General features: G+C 36.6%; 1 protein-coding gene across 1 annotated transcript in view; it reads right to left on the reverse strand.

Annotated features, from left to right (window-relative positions):
* oxct1a (3-oxoacid CoA transferase 1a) overlaps positions 1–20,675 on the reverse strand; it is an 82,145-nt gene that overhangs the window by 51,120 nt on the left and 10,350 nt on the right. Inside the window, exons 4-7 of the mRNA XM_006626823.3 lie at positions 17,165–17,300; positions 16,654–16,803; positions 14,307–14,413; positions 12,563–12,623 (exon numbers count right to left, since the gene is read on the reverse strand). Of these exons, the coding sequence (XP_006626886.1) occupies positions 12,563–12,623; positions 14,307–14,413; positions 16,654–16,803; positions 17,165–17,300 (454 nt within the window). The remainder of the gene's footprint in view (positions 1–12,562; positions 12,624–14,306; positions 14,414–16,653; positions 16,804–17,164; positions 17,301–20,675) is intronic.

Consider the following 20,675-nt stretch of genomic DNA (forward strand, 5'->3'; position numbering starts at 1 on the left):
ACCTTTTTCTATTTTTTGTACATACTATGGCATCTTAAAAGATAGTCATAGACAGTCATACATTTTACTTTTAATCTTGGAGAGATTCACATGACTTCTTTTTTTAAATTTGAGAGCCTAACAGATAATTGTTTTGTGTCCTAAGTACCCATAATGTTTAAATCTCAGTACTCACATTTATGGATATGTATCATCTAAAATGTGATCTGGTGCCTTTCAAAATGATTTCTACAAGACTTTATGACCACAAGGAATTTAATGTAGAAAGAACTAGTATCTATTTTGCCCTACGCTTAAATTCTCACATGTCATTTTTTATTCTCAAACTGATTTATAACTGAAAAGGTCAGAGCTAGTCGAGCTTGTACATGCATAGAAAGTGAACCACAGCACCTGTCGAAAGTTCTGCTAAGGCCATGTCTGCTAAATTATAACTACTCCTACTCTGTACATTTTAACAAAGAAGGCCTTCAAATAAGAGAACCATCTGGTTCATCATTAAAATGACTTCAGAATTATGAAAAGCATTGTTTCTTGTATAAATCGTTCGGAGTGTGTCATCTGAGTATCCACTGTAGTGTATTGAAATACATTTCTGTTTTTTTACTTCTTGCACAAAGGAATGAAAAGAGTTGTAGACTGTAGAGGCCAAAATGTTAAAAAATAAAATGTACTTTACTGAAAGCCCATTTGTAAATTGTAAGATTTACCCAGAAAGAATTGTAAAGTAGTCACATTAAAAGCACTGTCACGGGTTCTAATTATATCTGCTTGGGGGTATGATACTGTAGATTGAATAAAACAATCAATTCCCTTCCCTCCTTATTTTAGTTTTTAGTGCACAAGTATTAGAATGTGAGACAAATAGCTGAAATACAGTATACGTAAAAAAGTATGGTTTAACTGTCTATTGGTAAAAGTAAATCTTGGACTACTTTTTCTTGTATAATATACATCTCCTAAAAAACACTTTACATTTGAGATTGGATCTAAATCCTTCATCACTACTGTAGGAAAACAACTTCTGTGGGTGTTTTTAGTGAAAGTTTTACAAGTATTATGGAACTAAGGAAGCTGAATACAGTGTAATGATATTAAGCCAGGTTATTAAAACCCCATAGTCTCTTTTGTGTATACATAATAAAATACATTTCTGCATCTGAGCCCTCAGTGCTGCTCTCTACAGATGCAATTTGGTGCAGTGAAAAATAGGGAGGGTTAACTTTATACCTTCAGTATAGAGCAATCCAATTTAGTCCAAGACTAGATCAATATGGGTAGTTACAGCTTCAATGAAATCAATTGGTTCTTACTGATTGAGTGCTAGGAAGAATGGAATTTTTGTTATACTCTCTCCTACCTTAAAAAACAGTATATATATGTGTAATAATCTTGATTTTCAATTGTTACTTTTATATACAATCCTGCCTTTACTTATTTTTACCATTAAGGGATATAGACATGTCTTATCTATATGTCCATAAACTGGAATTATAGAAAAACGTAAGAGAAACATGAATATCTTCCCATCATTTGTAAGTAAATGAAAACACACATGAATGAAAGGTATTATTTCTATTTCATAGTTAGTTTTAATAATCCCTATGATATCAACTATAACACATAAATATGGATTTTGGTCTTCTGCAATGCTTCACAAGCAATGTGTAGAAATCCAAAACCCGGAATAATGAATTCACCTATAGTCTACAGCACTCTACCTCTACCATGGCTTAGTACCATGCTTTCATCTGAGGGTGCCAGTAAATATATGCAGATCCTTTCTCCATTAAACATGCTGGAGGTTACAGTAATTGCTGTGCAGACAGGAAATCCATGTGCTCAGGGAATAAAATTAATGTCACTGTGTACTTTGTCATGAACTTTAAAAGGTACGGCCATTGAATACTAATCAGTTATGGCATTCACTTTTAAAATCAGTTCATGTCAGTATTTTTATTTTGACATTCCCACCAATGGATGTTTATACGTCTCAAAGTGATAACCCATAAATCTCCAATATAATGTGTGCAGTGAACTGCAGGGGTGTGACAGACACTGTTAAGAACAGCTGAAATTCAGCTGAAAAGCTTTTTATCTTGCAGTTTCACAGTTTCAGTCTTTTCTGTCATACTTTGCAGCTGTAAGATCTAATTAGCTACAGTATGTTGTGGATTCATACTGTAGCTAATTGTATCTTGCAAAAAACCTACTGTTATCATGAAAAAGATATAGCGGTTCTCCTTGTATGTCCAGATGGTAAAGGGGTGTTCAAGATTGTAATAGCACTATTTAGACAGTGCCCTGTGGAAACAGGGCTACCAGACAAAATTATTTCATTCAAGCCAAAGCTTGTCCTCATAATTCAGAAAGATATTGCCTGACGCTTACTTAAAAAGACTACCACTTTTCATTTTCAGTGTTTACACTCATTTCAATTTACCTGCCCTTAGATCCGTCATCAACTCCAATTAACTAATCTGGAGTTTTTTCTTCACTTAATGCTACCTCTTCATATTAAAATCAGATATCTTAGTAAAGCTCCATTTTGATAAAACAAATGCAAAAATGTGAATTCTCATGAATACGAAACCAATATATTGAGCTGAATACATTAAAAACTGGATAAATATTAGTTAGGCTCCCCAAATGTCATTTTAAGCAGGCATTTATTTGTTTAAGATCAATGTGTTGATTCATTGATACACATTTTCAACTCCAATGACTGGATAATTTAAGATTCACTTGCAATAAGTGTGACCTATGGTTAGGGTTAGCTGTTCTAAAAACAGACATTTGTTGATGGCATGGTGGTGTTTTAGGATATGTTTTAAATGTATGAAAGGTAATTTTTTGTTTGGATGGATAAGGCTATTTACTTTGTGTTACTTTTTATAGTAATTATGGTCTGAACTGAACTCGCCAGCAGCCATATCACTCTGCAACTCACAGCTGGCAGCCCACTGAAGCTAAGCAGGTGTGAGCCTGGTCAGTACCTGGATGGGAGACCTCCTGGGAAAAACTAAGGTTGCTGCTGGAAGAGGTGTTAGTGGTCCATGTGGTCCATGTGGGTCCTAATGCCCCAGTATAGTGACGGGGACACTATACTGTAAACAAGCACTGTCTTTCAGATGAGACGTAAAACCGAGGTCCTGACTCTCTGTCGTCATTAAAAAATCCCAGGGTATTTCTCGAAAAGAGTAGGGGTGTAACCCCAGCGTCCTGGCCAAATTTCCTATGCCTCCTAATAATCCCCCTCTATGAATTGGCTACATTACTTTGTTCTCCTCCGACGCGCCGGTTGGAGTATTCATGGTTGCATTTAATGGCAACGTTAGCTCAAAGATTTGGTTCAAACCACCAAATGGAGACGGGCGTGCCAACAATCGGACCCTTCTGATGCAGGATTAACGCTAGGATGAGAGAGTCTGAACTGAACTCAAAGCAAAAAAAATTTTTTTTGTGAAAAAAAATAATCCTACAACTCATATTCTTAGCATATATAAGCCACACCACAAATATGACTGAAGCTAAAATTTACTGATTATTCTAACTCTAATGTTAGGTAAGCCTGAAAAGCATGCTGATTCATAGGACCATTTCAACACGAGGACTCAATGAGGCATTTAATTAAAAAAAACAAGATACTGTAAGTAAAGCTCAAATTAACTGGTTCTTCAACCCTAACCTTATCTCATTCTGAAAGATATGTTCATTCATTAGATACATAATTTCTACAATGTGTTTCAAATAAATGAAACTAAAACTTTCAATATCATTACAGTAGATAAATGCAATGTACTTTTAAATTGGCATTCTGTTGTTTCTCTGAGCCACATTTTAAACTCAAGTGAGAAGAAGGTTAAATATTTGCATTCAAGAAAGGCAGAGGATAAAGCTGAACTAGGGTTAGGGTTAGCTTTCCCACAAACTGCAGGTATTTGTTGAAGGCACAGTTGTATTACCGTTGTATTTGAAATGTATTTGAAATGTAGCAAAGGTGATATTGTGCAATTTCTCTCAACATTTTTCTCCAATGCAAAAGGATTTATACATTGTATTATGTTTCTTGGTTAAAGAATACTAAATTGGAATTAATTGAAATGCTTGGTAAAAAACCTTGCTTGCTACCTGTAAAACGATCTTACTTTTGGTGTTTAATATACTGTACATAATGATAAGTGCAACCAACATTTACTGGTTCTTCTAACCCTAACCCCAGTTCAGCCTGAAAGAGCTTTTGATTCAGAAGATCATTTCAAAATCATGTTCCAAACTCACAAATAAAATAAACCTTTAGGCTGGCATTTAACAGTTTCAGTCTAAAAATGTGATTCACTGAACCCCATTTTAAGTTTAAGTGACAAGGTTTCATATTGGCTTTCCCTCAAAATGCAGACATTTGCTGTGTTCTAGGGCCTACCATACAGTATTTAGTGGGATAGGTAGGGCTGCACATTGGTAGTAGTGGAGGGGAGTCCCCATTACCTGTAAAGTGCTTTGAGTTGAGTGTCAAGAAAAGAGCAACATAAATGTAAGCAATTAGTATTATTATTAATTTAAAACATAGGAAAAGTGATATTCCACTTGTACCTTCATGTTTTCTTACAGATGCAAACTGGAATTAATTAAAATACTTAAACAAAACTCATTCTACTTGTTAAACACTCTTAATTAAAGAGGAGTTAAAACTGTATCTTACCTAGGTAAATACATGATAGTGTTCAATGTATTACGCATTACCTTTTACAAAATGTGTTTTACTTTGAGGTGAGAAGGAACATTATAATATATATACATTTTTTTTAATATAAAGTTGTGTTGGCCTTAAACTAAAGCAGAAGATCAAGGCCATCTCCTCTGAAATTTCTATCTTACTATTTGCAAAGCTTTCATAAGTGATGGCTGGTGACCTAAATATACAAAATTATATGCTTATACACTTGAGTGAATGTGGGTCAAAAAAGAGTTTAACTACAGTAAGTATCTCATCGTTACAGGCAGAACACTAATATAAGTTCAGACCTCAAACTTTCTCAAAGTACATTAAGCGCTTAAAACAACTATTTTCTCAGAATCCTCTCCTATTACGAGACTAGCTTCACGAATACACATTGTAAGGTCAATATTTATGGCAGTATATTTCTCATTTAGCCAACAGAAGATTTAAATAATATATTCCTAATTGTTTTAATTTTTCCAATCCTTTGAAACCAAAATGAACATCACAGTATGATAATACTACCCTCCCTTATAGTAGAGGACATTGGGTAAACGAGGCATCTCACTTGTTAATGTGTATGGAAGTCAGAAAAGTCAGGCTTAAGAGAAAAAATCCTTTGGCACCGCAGGAGAAAGGAAAAGAGACCTTATTTAGTTACATCGCAGCTGAGTTTTTTTTTATATGGCTCTGGTTCCCAGGCTTGACCCATTAGACGGTGTACCTCAGAAAAAACACTCCGAACACTGATATAGTCTGACATTTTCAAACATTCATAAAATGAGAGGCACTGAAATGTCAGCTTTCTAATCGGTTGGTTCCACATAGTCCCTAATTACATGTTTTGTTTAATTTAATTCTCCCATTTTCCGAGCTTTAAAGCACTCTTTTTCAGTCAAGGCATGCATCCACAACATATTGTAAGATGGTAATGCAGAAGTTATGAGATCCAGTATAAGACTTTCTGCTCATGGTACAGCACAATTTTATCCCTTTGTTAACGTAAAATTGAACTTAACGTAACATTTTGGTGGCTGTTGTTGTTCATGTACTTGAGCCAAATGCACGATACACAGCTTGCTGATCACAAAACAGGTAAAGATTTCAAAGTTTAGACTACTGTTGCCCTTATGAATGATGAATATTGGATATTCTAAAAATACGTTGCACACTTGCCACAGAAAGCTGTGTTTTTTAAGCTGACTGAAGCTCTTAAAAGGTGATACAATAACCAGAGAGACAGGGACAAAGATGACATATACTGTAATACATCCTTAATTTATTATGAATATTTTTACTAATTATTCCTGAACAATTAGTGCAATGTCTCCATCCAAAACCCTAATTATTCTGTAGTCTTTAACAAATTTAATGTCTCTTGTCATTTGAACAAGGTTGCTCTGAACAAGTTTACATCACATTAAATTATAAAAACAGTCAATAAGGATTGGCCTGCAAAACAAAAACAAGGATATTTTTAGAAACACACTGGGATGTGTGATGAGTTGCCAGCAGGCTTTAAAATTAGTTTTTAGCTTTGAGTAATGCAAATATAGGTAGCTTCCAGCCTCGAGGTATTTTCAATCCAATTTACTGTTCCTCCTTAGCAGTTAATTAAGTCAAAACCAATCTGGGTGACTAACAGAAAATAACACAACAAATGGAGAAAGAAAAGTGGAAGGTTTGAATCCAAAGAGCACGACTAAAACCACTCAAGAGGGAGAATAATTTCATTCAGTAATGTAAAACGGCTGAAAGCAAAGTCAGACATACAGTATGTTATGACAAATTCTATTATCACTATCCACTCTTTTATCACACAAATGCTATAACTATCCTACGAAACCCATTTTTCCCACAAGAAAAAGACTAGCCCAAAATATCATCCATATCACAGACAACACATACACACATGCACAAACTTTAACAGAGAGGACATGTATCAGTGATCATCACATTTCATTGCAGCTCTTTGATTCTTAAGCAGCAAGGTTAGCAAAAGAAAATTAACAATCTGATCTGTCATCAGGAAGAATCCATTGGGCTCAAACGGTTAAGTGGAGTTTTTTGTTTTAATTCCAGTGTGAAAACATTGTGGCAGCCCTGTGTTTCAATTACTATCATAAGGTCTCTGCTATGCATTGCTATGGAAATCTGTGTGCATAATGTCCTGTCAAACCCAATGATGAGTAACCTGCGTTTTAAAATTGAACAGAAAAAAAGACCTTTGAAGACAGACTTCATCAATACTCAATTAAAAATGCCTGGAAACCATTTCATTTACATGCCATCTTAACAATACAGCAAAGAACAGCTCCACTCTGTATTAACAATGATCCAAATAACTGCAAATCAATCTGTTCTGTCCCAGAATGCATTCTGGCAAGCATTATATCTGAGATAACAGGAATCGCAAATGTAAGTACAGAGTCTTGTTGCCTAGGAACACCAACAACTACTATACTAATTTTAACATTTTGTTATCTAAACTGTCTTTTTGAATGCTAATTATGGCTTTTTTTGTGAAGCACTTTCCCATGTTCATAATTTAGACTGTTTCACAAGCATACAGTAACTAACAAAGACCTTTGTTAAGGTACAGTACTGGCATTAGACTTTAAATAATTCTATGTGCTCTTGCTTGTCAAATCAAAAAGCATTACCATACAACATTCACTTGAACAGTATATGACTAAAAGGCCTCTTTCCTCTGAAAGGGAACAGGACGAAATCTGACTGGTAATTGTAGACATTTTTACCAGTTCAAGTAACTATTATGTCCTTACAATTTCTTTCTCCATCAAACATTATGACTGACATCCTCTTCAATGAAGACATTTTAAGAATACAGAACTGATCTATGAAACCATTGGAATAAACACTGTGCACAGGACTTGTGAGAAAATAAAAGCAACTGATCCTTAAGAACAGTACATTAAAACTTCCCGGTAATTTAATACCTACGTGAAATCCTAATCATATTTCAAATCTGACAGTATTTATTTGTATATTATTACTTTTAGAATGATAAGCGTTTTTTTTACAATAGGTGTTTGATGTCTGATTTAAAATAATGAAATACAGTAAACCCTCAGTTCAATGGGAGAAAATACATGTCCATTTGTTCTCAAATGTCCATTAATAGAATGGCATTTTTCTATCCCCAAAACACACCATAATATAATATATATAAAATATCAAGTAATAGGTTTTCCAAAACGGTTTTCCGAACTCATACATCAGAAAGACCACCGAAACTAAAATTATTCTGCAGCTAGGATCACACATTCTCCCTTCCCTTAACGACAGATTACTGTTCTTTTAAATTTTCTCCATTCATTGGAAGTTTCATTTCACACCTCTCTGCACCCATTCTGACTTCACACCTCTTGATTGGCCTCTCTTTCTGTCCCCTGCTCCCGCCTCTCACTCCTCCTCCCTCTCAACCTTTGTTCTCCCGCTACTTTACCTTTGCCTACTCCCCTGTCTCTCTCACACCTGAAGAAGGCTCCACGGCCGAAACGTTGTGTTCTCTTTCTTCTTTTTTTCAGCATGGAATAAACCTATTACTTGTTCCTTTGCAGCCTATGCATGCTGACGCAGCTACCCACCTGAACTATATATAAAAAATATTGACACTATATATAAAGTATGCTTTCTGGATCTCTGACTTATTATTTCATAATTACAAACAACAGAGTCAATAAAAATTGCTCCCGTAATTTTTTCATCATAAATATACAAGCTCTTTATTTCATGAGTCGGAAATATACTGTATAAAACTTGCTAAAGCATACACAACCCAAGTAAATACTCATCGTAACAACTGGCCTTCCCCTATAGGGCATCATTGATATTCCTGAATTTTTAAACCAATACAGAATTTATTTTTAACTTTGTCATATGTGCTTTTCCTTGTAACGGTGGGGAAAGTCTGATATTTCTGATTTCATCGACAAAATTCCCCTTTAGCAGATTCTGTCCATAAAGTCCAAAGTCCAGTAAAGCGAAGTCCATTAAACCAAGGGTTTGCTGTAACTGTCTGTTTTGTATTGGAAGTAAATATTTTCAAAAAGGGCCAAAAGCTGGAGACTTTTCAGAGAGAAAGCTCGACGTTAGCATGACTCTAAAGTTTAAAGTACAGACCAGACTGAGAAGGACATGCCATTTTGATCCATAAAGGTGTTTTCTAAACATTAGCTTTTTAGCTAAATATCACAATGAACAAAACATACTTTTTATTTAGGAACAAGTAATGGGTTTATTCCATGCTGAAAAGAGAAGAAAGAAAACACAACGTTTCAGCTGTGGAGACAAAACGTTGTATTTTCTTTCTTCTTCCACCTGAAATGCTTTTTATTTATTATACATTACAACTGGAGTCGCATAATGTAGCATCCTTGGAAGATTCTTTAAATATTTATTGAATCTGTATGGCCTATAAGAAGAATACTGTAAGTCCACTTCCCTCAATTCATTTCATCCATTTTCTAAAACCATTTTATTGTTAGTGGACAGTGATAAACCTGGAGCCCAACCCAGCAGGAACGGGCCAGGATTGCACCCTGGAAATTACACCAGTCCATCGCAGGGTGCACATAGAGTCACACATGCTTATAGGGAGCAATTTAGAGATGGCAGGTAACCTAGTTCAAAAATAGAATACAAAAAAACCAAGCAATTTAGCCAAGAGTGTGTTATGTAAGAATCTCTATGTGGCAGATTTGTCACTTACTCCTGTACCAGTTGACTACCTTAGGAAGATTTAGAATTAACTCTTACATACTGTAGTTACCTCATTACACATTGCATAAAGCTGTCTAATTTATACCACATGTGCCAAAATATGATTTAACCTACAGATCTCACAAAATTATCTCAATTTCCAGGGAACCTCTGACAAGATAACACACCCCAGATTAATTTTTAACTAAAACCAGGAGGAATTAAAGACATTACAGTTTTGTAGAGGAATACACACAAACTGGGAGGGCAGGGACTTTCAGTGCTGTACCTCCACAGATTGCTATTTCTAAATCACATAAATGGTAGACATTTGAAAATGTGTCACATAAGAAATAAACAGGAAAAGGAGGGAGAGAATCTGCATTTGGCAGCACCAAAAGCAATAATGCCAAACCCTTATAATTTCTTTTTTATCGCGGCACTCCAAAACATAGTAAGCCCTCACAGAGCTACAAGAAATAGAAAGCAATCTGAAATTCCTGCAATAAAATTGATAGACTGAAAAAAAGAAAAGATTTGAAACTCTTTATCAGCAAAGTAATCTCTTGGGAGTTTTGAAAATAATAAGGCCAAGGCTAGAGCTGAAACATCCAGAGGAAACTGGTTGGGTCAAAAAGATTCAGACTTTTTCATGATATACTCTTCCTTATGCTCTATAATGTGACCATACAGGACAATATCCTTTAGGAAGCAGCTTTTTCAAATTGCTACCTAAATAAGACAATTTCAATTAGATGAATAAGAAGAACCAAATGGTGACCAATGCCTTCCAACACAGAGTGCTTTTCAAGGTGAGAAGCCTCTCAGTATACAATGAGTCAGAAACTATAAAAAAACAGATGGTTTCTGGAGAATGTATTAATTTATAGAATGCAGGTGTTTGGGACATCTTTTCATGTCTTCAGATGTGTCTTTTGTCTTCTCGTCTATGTTTTAAAACAAAAAAAATCAATATTTGAAAGCTTTTATTCAAATGCACATTAGTCTTAAAACAAAGGCATTTTGGAAATTCTGAAAAAAAAAGCTTCAAAGACTTACATCAAATAGGCACTTTCTTTTGTATAGTTGTCCATAAACATTGCTTGCTTGTCTAGATTTTGTTATTCTATTATTTTCTATGCAAGGAAATTTTACTTGGGCACATTTTTGTTTATAGCGTGTATAAGCCTGGAAACAATAATTCACTTAAAGGTTCAAACTTTCTTGGTTTCTGATCTCTCATATGTCATGACTAAATAGAAATCATGTATTAAGAACAAAACCACATTTTAAAAATGCATCTTCACATTACAATTAAAAAGTAGGTACAGTAGTGTAGGTTTTATTTTTATATAAAATGTCTTCTTCTGTTGTTCTCATTTGTGAGCTGAATTCAGAGAGTGTTGATAGGTGTTATGATAAATTATAATTGTAAATGGTAGGATTATTTCATTATTTCATTATAGGATTATTACAACATTGATTGTTTGGGCCTAGTTTGTCTTTTCATGAGATCAGCATCTAATTTAATTATCATTGTCCCTGTCCAATGATTGTTTGGGGAAAGTTAATTCCACCATAATGAACCATTATAAAGAAACCATAAGCAGTCAGAGTAGCATTTAAACCTGTTTTATACACTGCTAATAAACTGTAGCTGTAATGTTCAAAACTCGGGAAGGAGGATGGAGGAGGTCACTTTGCAAACAGCAAGAAATAAAAGCTGAAGACAAGGTTTTCTGCTGTTTACTTCCAAGGCTTCATTACGTTTGGTGCATCTGTCTTAGACTTGTCACTTGTGCCCAAGACAGTGACTTTAGCCCTGGGTCCAACCACATGTTGTACAGGGCTGATTTATCTCTGATCCAGTAATTGGTGGTATTAATTCTGCTGTAGGAGATTAAGAGGGGGGACAACAGACTGTTCTTTCAGTATAATGGCCCTGTTATGGTGGTAATAATCCCCTGTGTTGTCAAGATTGTGTAATTAGCCCACGTCTGGAGGCCTTATGGCATAACAGATGTCATTCGGACACCTTTCATGAAATATACCTGTCAGGAGCCACTCAAGGTTCATCTTTTTATACACCACCTGTGATGTCTCAGCCCTCGACTTAATCGTTCAATAACTCGCTTTTATCTCACTGTGAACCTGGAATATGTACCAACTGGGCATTTATATTACTGCTTTGTATGGACACCGCCTGTTATTGTAACTATTACTGTTTCATTGTGACTGCATGGCAGTTTTGTTGTTTTTCCAGTTTGTACCAGCCTTCTTGTTTCATTTTATCTTTTCCTTTTGTATCAGTGTGATTCTTCTTCAGAAGCACAGTAACTCTTGTATATATGTATAATGTAAGTTGTCCTGGAAAGCAAATAATAATATCTGAGAAGGCAGTAAATAGACATGGTGCTGGTGATTTCTACAATGTATCTTCCTTTTCTACTACATACGGAACATACAACAATAATCTCTAAATGACTGAAACGGGATAACAAGAAATCATCAGTCTTCAAATCACTAGAATATATACTTCAGGGTTTGGGGGTTGGTAATGTGAACATCTCATGCTTGTGTCTCTATTATTCAATTTATATTATAGTGTAGAAATGATACTGACTCAATATTGCTTTTTATCAGGAAAGTGCTGCTAAAGAAAATAAGGAACAATGCCTTTCAATAGGCCATTCGTGGCTCAATTGCTGGAATGAAATGTCTACTACTATAAAAGAACATGAAATTCTAAAGGGAAAATCTCTGGCTTTAGAAAATGTTGTGACTCACGATACAATATAAGTATAAAAATAAACCTTAAATAGTGCAGTGCCTGTAAGTGGAAAAGTAAAATGACAAAGACAGACAAAAGACTCAAGTAAAGATTCCTTAAACAACAGCTGACCCAACAGTTAAACAACAGTTGACCCAATTGTAATTTTAGTATTTTCCATTCAACATCACTGAGCCGTGGTATCTCAGCAGCAGGAACAGAGAAGGATTGGGATTCAGAAAATACAATTCCCACCAACAACATATTGCAGAGCAGTGAAACAACTATACAGTACTCACTGAAATGTAAAAGAGAAACCTAAAAGATACAAAGAGAACTTGACATACCTCTACGACTGTGACTTTGGCTGCCTTGCACATGGGCTGGTTAAAGTTTCTTGCTGTTTTCCTGAATGCAATTAAATAAATGGAAAACAAACAAGATCAGAAAAGTAATTTGGTGAGCATGGGAGTTTGAAGAATGAAAAACCAAGGAGCAAATCTACATCAATGCTCCTTCCTTGAAGTTATTTTTTTTTTAGTTGAGATAAATACTGAACTCTTGTGGCAAAACTGAAGCATTACATTAATAAATACAATAACTGAAACATTAATGTAAATACAAAAATAAAAAATACAAAAAAGTATATAATAATAACAACAGTAATAATTATTACTATTATTATTAATATCTCATATTAAAATGATGTTTGTTTCTGTGGAATATACCTGGAATCCTAGCTTAATGTTGCCAAAAACTGTCATATATGGGATAGTAGAGAGGGATATCTTCAGTTTTTAAGCTACTCACATTAAAGAGGTACTATGACACTTTAATAACAAGATGTTTGAATAAAGCTGCATATATTCTGGTTAGAAGATTAATTTACTTGTCTTCTACCTCAGGTACATCTACAGCTATGTGACAATGGTCTACAACTGAAACATTTTCTGAAAGACCATTATAAATGCTGAGAAATGTCAAAGACATTGTATAATATTCAATGTAGGCTATTGCATTGTGGTGAACTGAATTGAGTTATGTTAACTTAAAGAAGATGTACATGCGGTAGATGGTAAACACAAGTGTACTGTATTTCCAGCTTTCTGATGACATACAGTAGCTGGAGATTTTATAATCTTGTACAGGAAAAAAAATGAATACACACACTTATTATCACACTACTTTCCTCCTTTTGTACAGCTGGAATGTAAATGCTTGCATAATCCTGTGTTTCAGAATGCTATAAAAATGTTGAATTTGTCACCTGAAAAAAGCAAAGTGGCACTCAAAAACTACAGTCTGTAAAGGTCTTAACAGCACTTTTTATATGCAAATGTGCTTAAACAAGATTCTGTTTGCTGCCTGGGGTTATAATCATGGTTAAGTGTGGCAGCCAAATGTTATACAAGAGAGAGGAGGAAATTATAGACATCTTCAGTTTTTAACTCCTTGTCTACTCAACTGGGTTGCTTAGATACTGTATGTTCATCATAGGGCATCTTTATGTTGTATGGGAAAATACAAAGTCCTTGTTTACCTAGCTTTTTCTCAGAGGTGTGTGATGAAGGAATCTATAGTTATTCTATTTAAATTATATTCCCATGAGCAATAGTGAAAGGTTTAAACCCCTTAATTAAAAAATATTAGTTTATATTCTTACCATTATACTAAGGAGACTAACCCTCCTCAAAACTCATTAATGCAAAGCAGTTGATTTTATTTATTGCACAACTTACTTTCTACAATAAGCAAGTAATTCATGTTTTTTTTTATCCTAACTTTTGTTCCTTATTTGATTTAACAGTGGTGTCTTTTAAGTTACAATACAGACAGATAACAAATATTTACTGCAAGACAGTAAAATATCAACAAGGACAACTTTTAGACAACTTTTTTTTCTCTTACATTCCAAAAGCAGAAAACTATTAAATCAGAAGAGTTATTCTTTATGTGTGTAGCAAACACAATCAGAGCTTTCAGCCCATTGTAAGGCATGAAAAAATAAGAACAATCTAAATATCAAATCTAGCAATCACAAATTCTGATGGATTTCAGGATGGTCACCTGAACATCAGACAGGATTCCTACCTGAACACTATGTTTCCAGCTCGGTCTGCTTTCCAGGCCTTAACTAGTGCAAAATCCCCAGTGATTGCCTTCTCCATCACGTAGTGCCTTCCATTGAACTCACGAACCTGCAGCCAGAAATGATTTTCCAGTATTAATTAGGCATTAGGACAGAAGTCCTCAATCCTGAGTCTGGAGGGCCAGTGTGTCAATGTTTTCAGTGTGCAGGTGTTCAATGTTTCTTTAAAGAAGTGGGACCTGAATAACTGAAGAGGTCCAGTTCAGCCAATATCAAGCTGATTCAGTTAGAGAGTAGAGGAGTTTATCGCCATACAGTATGTACATGTACATTTCTTAGATATTTGTTTCTCTCTCAAGACATACACAGTACAGCAGATGACAGAGAGCCCTCTAGCTGCAGAGGGCATGACAATGACGTGCTTGACTGGTGTACTGAGTGTCACCTATTACACTACTCCAGCCTGTGTGCTGTCATGCAGGTAGTGTTCTGAAAGAATATCACTGTTCTGTTAATTTAGTCTCCAGATAATTGAAAGAGGGTAGCTTAGATAACAACACCCTTTCTTTTGCCATCCTACAATTCACTTGTAATTGCTGAAGACGGTCTCCCTCCTGCTGCAATTACAAGAGCCATGGACCGAAGGCAGTATATCGCAGTTTAAAATACTGTTGGTAAAATGGAACAATTTTAAGAGATGCAGTTGCTGAGGAATCTCAGAGACAAACTTCTGCCCGTTTTTGTAATTTCTTGCAAATAATACCCAATATTATCTGTTTTTCATCGAGGGTTGTAGCTGCAAAGACAAATTATTTGTGCAAAATATAGCCTAGAATTTCATAAATATTATTACAACCTAGTAGGTCACTCGACACTACCGGGCCATTTCAGACAGGTTTCCAGCTCATAAAACAGGTGCAGTGCTTCAGAACAGCTTCTTAAAGGCCTCGGTGGGATTCATAGTTGCTTTCTACATAATTGCCACTAGGTGGAGCTATATAACAGACAGCCTTAGCATATAACAGCGAGTTTAAATTCTGTCTCCTCATTCTACCCCCGTGAGTCCTTAGCAGTGCTACTGTATGGTGGAAAAAAGAAAATGAGAGGAAAAAACAGAGAAACGAGGGAGAAGCCACACCTGTCAAGAAAAGATGGCTTAATGATGGGTCGAAAATATCTGGCAGGTGTAAAAAAAAACAAGAGACTGTTTTCATCTTTAGCACACCATCTGTAGGGAAGGTTTCTTCAATATGACCGTGTGAAGTACATGGCTGGCAACAGAATTTGAACTTCAATCACGGGCACCTGGCACACTACACACAAACCAAACAACCAGTAAACCTGCTCTACTGGAAGAACTGTCCAGTGTCAAGGGGGATTGGTGCTCTCTAAACCACGAAGGAAGGGTGTGATGTCCCTGTAACACACTCACACACTCTAAACTCCGCAGAAGCTCCAGCACCAGACTGCCATCCCTTGACCCCAGCCAGAGCACCATGGTAGGACGCGCAATCACAGTGCACCAGAAGACAAGTTCCAAACTTCCAAAGCAAGAGCCGGCACTGTCAATTATGAGTTCTGTCACAATTACCGTCTTACTAGAAGATTAGGGAAAGCAAACCTCATGTGTGGAACTCTATGACATGCCCTTTTGTTTATGTGGAGAAACAATGTATACGGGCCTTTGACTAGAATGTGTCTGTTTTAGTTTTTATAGTATTATCTAATTCAACTACAACAAGGCATTTTGACTTTTTTGCACCTAAGGAAGGCTCCGCAGTCGTAACGTTGTGTCACTTGGTTTTTTCAGCATGGAATAAGCCTTTACTTACTCCTTTGCAGCCTAAGCATACTGACGCAGCTACCTACTTGACTTATTTATATATTTCTTAATCAATAAAATCAAGCTTAACAACATCAGAAGGATACTGGAAAATAAAGCCCTGGACATAATGTATACAGCTGATGTGTGCATAATGATACACTTTAATTAATTAATTTTATTTGCTGTGTACAAAATACCGCAATATAACTTCGAGGTTAATAAGGAAATGTACTATCCGTGCATGGCAAAAAATGTTAATTAGGGGCTTCATATTTTTTGGGGTCCCAATATATGTGCTAGTAGTCACTGAGTCCTGCCAAAATAATGTAACATTTTCACTTTGCTGGCATTTAATGCTGCCAGTTACCTGACAGCAAATAAACTTGCTTAGAGTCCATAACTCAAAAAAGTACTAAACTAATTTTCACAAAACTAGTACAGAGAATTCTCTATCACACAAATTGTGAGGGACACCACCTACTGCAAATGGCCACAGTAATGTAGTGTTGTAAGAAAAAACTCACCTCTCTTTTCTCACTAGCAATGGCTATGGTGCCGTCCTTGTTATACTTAATGGGAGAGCCTCCTTCTTGGATGAGGGTGCCGTAGCCTGTGGCAGTGAAGAAGGCTGGCACCCCTGCCCCGCCAGCACGAATCCGCTCTGCCAGCGTGCCCTGCAACAGTGTGAGCCAAACACAGTGAGGAAAGACACAGGAGTGGGCATCTCAGCCCATTTCTCCTTGTGGTGTGTCTTCACACACAAGGCATGAGAAACAAATACTATATAAAAATTCATTAGCCGCTATAAAAGTTTGATAAAGGTTTCATGATGGCTCTCTGAATTTTTAGAAAACAAAATGAGCGGACTTGATAGAATTCGACTTAAGACAGTTTGTTGGAAACATCAAGACATGAGCACTAAAAGAAAACGATGGACAAAACAAACAAGGAGTATCTTCAGCAGCTCTTGTCTCATAGGACTAAATGCGCATTTCAACTCTCTCCAAAACTGGAAGGAAAGCCAGTGTGTCCTACCTGAGGTGTGAGCTCCACCTCCAATTCTCCAGACAGGTACTGCCGTTCAAATTCTACGTTCTCTCCCACATAGGACGAAATCATGCGCTTTATCTGCTTGGTCTGAAGGAGCAATCCAAGCCCAAAGTTATCAACCCTGCATGGAAATAATCAGAAAAGACATGTTTGCTGTGCAAGGCTGTCCTTGTGCTGACTCAGGCATGCTCACAGCTCCTGTGAAAGGTCAACACCTCCAGCAAGAACAGGTACAGAAGCCTGCTCCATGTGTAATATCCTATCAAGGCACCAGAGATATTAATAATTCACTGGAAGCACAGTCACAGTAAAGGATTTTGTGCTGCATTAGAAAAACCCACGATTACTTATCCTCACTTTTTGCAAAGATGCAAGTTGGGAGTGGAAATATGTGTAAATAAACACATTTAATACCAAAACCAAAAACATTCACCCATTCATTATCTAACAGATACTTCCAATTCTTGAACGTAAAGAAAACGAAAGAGCTAATAGTGGACTTTCGGAGACACAGGCCACACACTCACAGCCCACTCAGTATTGATGGAACGGAAGTGGAAACAGTCACCAGCTTTAGGTTTTTGGGAATTCAGATCTCTAAAGATCTAACCTGGACTGTGAACACTGACTCTATCATGAAGAAGGCTCAGCAGCGCCTTTATTTCTTGAGGTGCCTCAAGCAATGGGGGATGCCAATACATGTGTTGGTGAACTTCTACCGCTGCACCATCGAGAGCATCCTCACCAACGGGATCACCGTGTGGTATGGCAACAACTCTTCGCAAAAAAAGAAAGGCACTGCAGAGAATGGTCAATATGGCCCAGAAGATCATCAGCTGCGGTCTCACCGAGATTAAACAGCTCTATGAGGACCGCTGCCGTGGTAGAATTCTGGCCATCACAGAGGACAGTCACCACCCCGGGCATGAGCTCTTCACCCCACTGCCCTCAGGCAAGAGATATAAGAGCATACGGACACTTACCACTAGATTCTTCAATAGCTTCTATCCACAAGCAGTGAGATTGGCGAACACATTTAGCCATTCCCCTCGGACCACACCTACACCATCACCATCTACCTCATTATGATTTCTTATCTATTACACATCTCCAGTCATTGTTTACACGTCTGTATTGTTTACATTCAAACTGTCTACATGTTTACTTGTACATTGTCTACTGTTTGTATATTGTCTTGATGCACTGTTTGCACTTTGTTTTGTTTTTTACACTTGTTATACAATCGAGAGACTTTCTGTAAGTAAGAATTCCATTGTACCAGTACCGGTTACATATGGCAATAAAGTTCAAGTTCAAGTTCAATTCAGGGTAATGGGGGAGCCGAAGTCTATCCCAGAAAGCAACAGGACACCAGTCTGTCACAGGCCAGCCAGACCCAAACACAGAACACAGACACACACAAATACTGTACATCTGGGCCAGTTTTCCCAGAAGCCTATTAATCTGTCAGTATTAATTTTGGACAGTGGGAGGAAACTGGAGCACCTGGAGGAAACCCACACAAAGATGGGGAGAACATACAAATGTAGAAAGGACCCCAGGTAAGGAATTGAACCCAGGGTCCCAAAACTGTGTCACTATGCTGCCCATACATTTAAGTACAGTGAGTTGATCAAAGCTGTAAAACTATGAAAGAAAATGAACAGACTTTGAGCACATCTATGTGAAAGAGGCTATATACCACTTCAGAGTTATAAAAAAACACTATCAGCTTTTCACTTCTGCAAATTTACCTTTCATTGTTCTCATTTGTCTTAAACCCTTTACAAGTGTAACCCGTGACAAGTGTAAAAAGGAAACTGAAACATACACCATGAATATCACTCTGGTAGTTCTGAGTTGTGTGAATCTACACATGAAGAGATTTGAGTTTTTATGTAAATCCATCAAACTCCTCTTCAAAGAGAATGTGGGGAAGCAGTAAAGCAAACAGTATGCTTAGGTAAATGGCAAAATATTTGGAATTTAACTCAGTAGGTAAGACCTCATTCAGACTATTGTGTTCAGCTTTGGTCCCCATAGGATGAGTTTAATCAGCAAGTGTCTCCTGGTGTCAGGGGACTGTCACATGCATAGACTGAGAGATTTGATCCAAATGTATAAAATCGTAGGGGAAACAGATGAAAAAGAGAAAAAAGAGCATGTTGCGTCAGATCTGGAAATCAAGGCAGAATCCAATTAGAATGGACAATAAGTAAACCTTTTTTACACAAAGAGCTGGGGGGTTTGGGTCAAGCTTCCTCTGCAGGTGGGAAAGGCTCAAACTCTGGGATCCTTTAAGAAGCATCCGGGCTGAATTTTAGCATCACTTACTGTAGATAGTAAACAATCAAGGCTGAATTTTAGCATCACTTAGATAGTAAACAATCAAGTGAGCAAAACAGGCCTTTTATGTTCTTATGTTGTTACTGAGCCATGATGTTCCATTCAGGGGGACAGAGGTACTCTTACTCTGTATTATATTTAGAGCTCTTGTTATGGTTTTGGTAAAACGCATGCCATCACTTGCAGAACCAATTATTTGCTACAATCTATGCACCGTGTATTACTCTTGCACTTCTTGTCAACTCCATTATTGATTAATCCTACCATTGCACTGTTGCTTTCGCACATTTAAGTTTAGAAAGAAATGAGCATGTATGGGCTAATGTGGGATGCTCTTCAAACCACACCTACTATATTCAGAATCAGCCAGTCACATGGTCACTTGTGATACCTGAAGGGGCTCAGAGCACTGACACTACACAGCGACGCCCCTAGTAAGCAATTCACACAGAGTACCATGCCACTTCAATGCAAGACGTTGTCGGGCTCATCTGAGTGAAAGGATCTAAAAATAAGTCATTAAGCAGGTCTACCAAGTTCAAGTGGAAACAAACCAGCATCATTTTCATTTCATATCGAGTAAACAATGCTGTTGCTAAGGTATGACCATACTCAAAACTCTCATATTTGAAAAATTATATATTATCCCTTCAGGAATATACAATATTTTTTTCCACTGAAGTCCCACATTTTAAATAAGCAAATTAAAAATGTAACACATTTTATTTAGATGCTAAATTTAAAGGAACATTGCATTTTTTCTTTTATTTGTGTGTCATGAGAGTATACTATTTCAATGAAAGAAATGAACTAAAATATATATACAGGTTTGGATGGCACATTTCAAACATTATCTATTGACCTTAATAAAGAAAAAACAAACATTGAGAAGAGTTCTGGGAACTGGTTGCATTTTTGTGCTTGTGGTTTTAACGGCCGCATGAATCAGATGATCTGTTGTGGTACTCATTAAGAAAATGTCTATTGTGGTGCTCAAGGACAAAGGGTTGCAAAGCCTATAGTTTAAAACTGAGTTCTCCAGACAAAATAAGTTTTCAGTAGTCACTGTTACAAAGTGGTTTAGTTTTCTACTTATCGGTGTCTTATTTGCTTCAACATAAAAAGTGCAAGGTTACATATGCTGAGCCCT

The sequence above is a fragment of the Lepisosteus oculatus genome, chromosome 3 (assembly GCF_040954835.1).
Source record: "Lepisosteus oculatus isolate fLepOcu1 chromosome 3, fLepOcu1.hap2, whole genome shotgun sequence".
Lineage (NCBI taxonomy): Eukaryota > Metazoa > Chordata > Actinopteri > Semionotiformes > Lepisosteidae > Lepisosteus > Lepisosteus oculatus.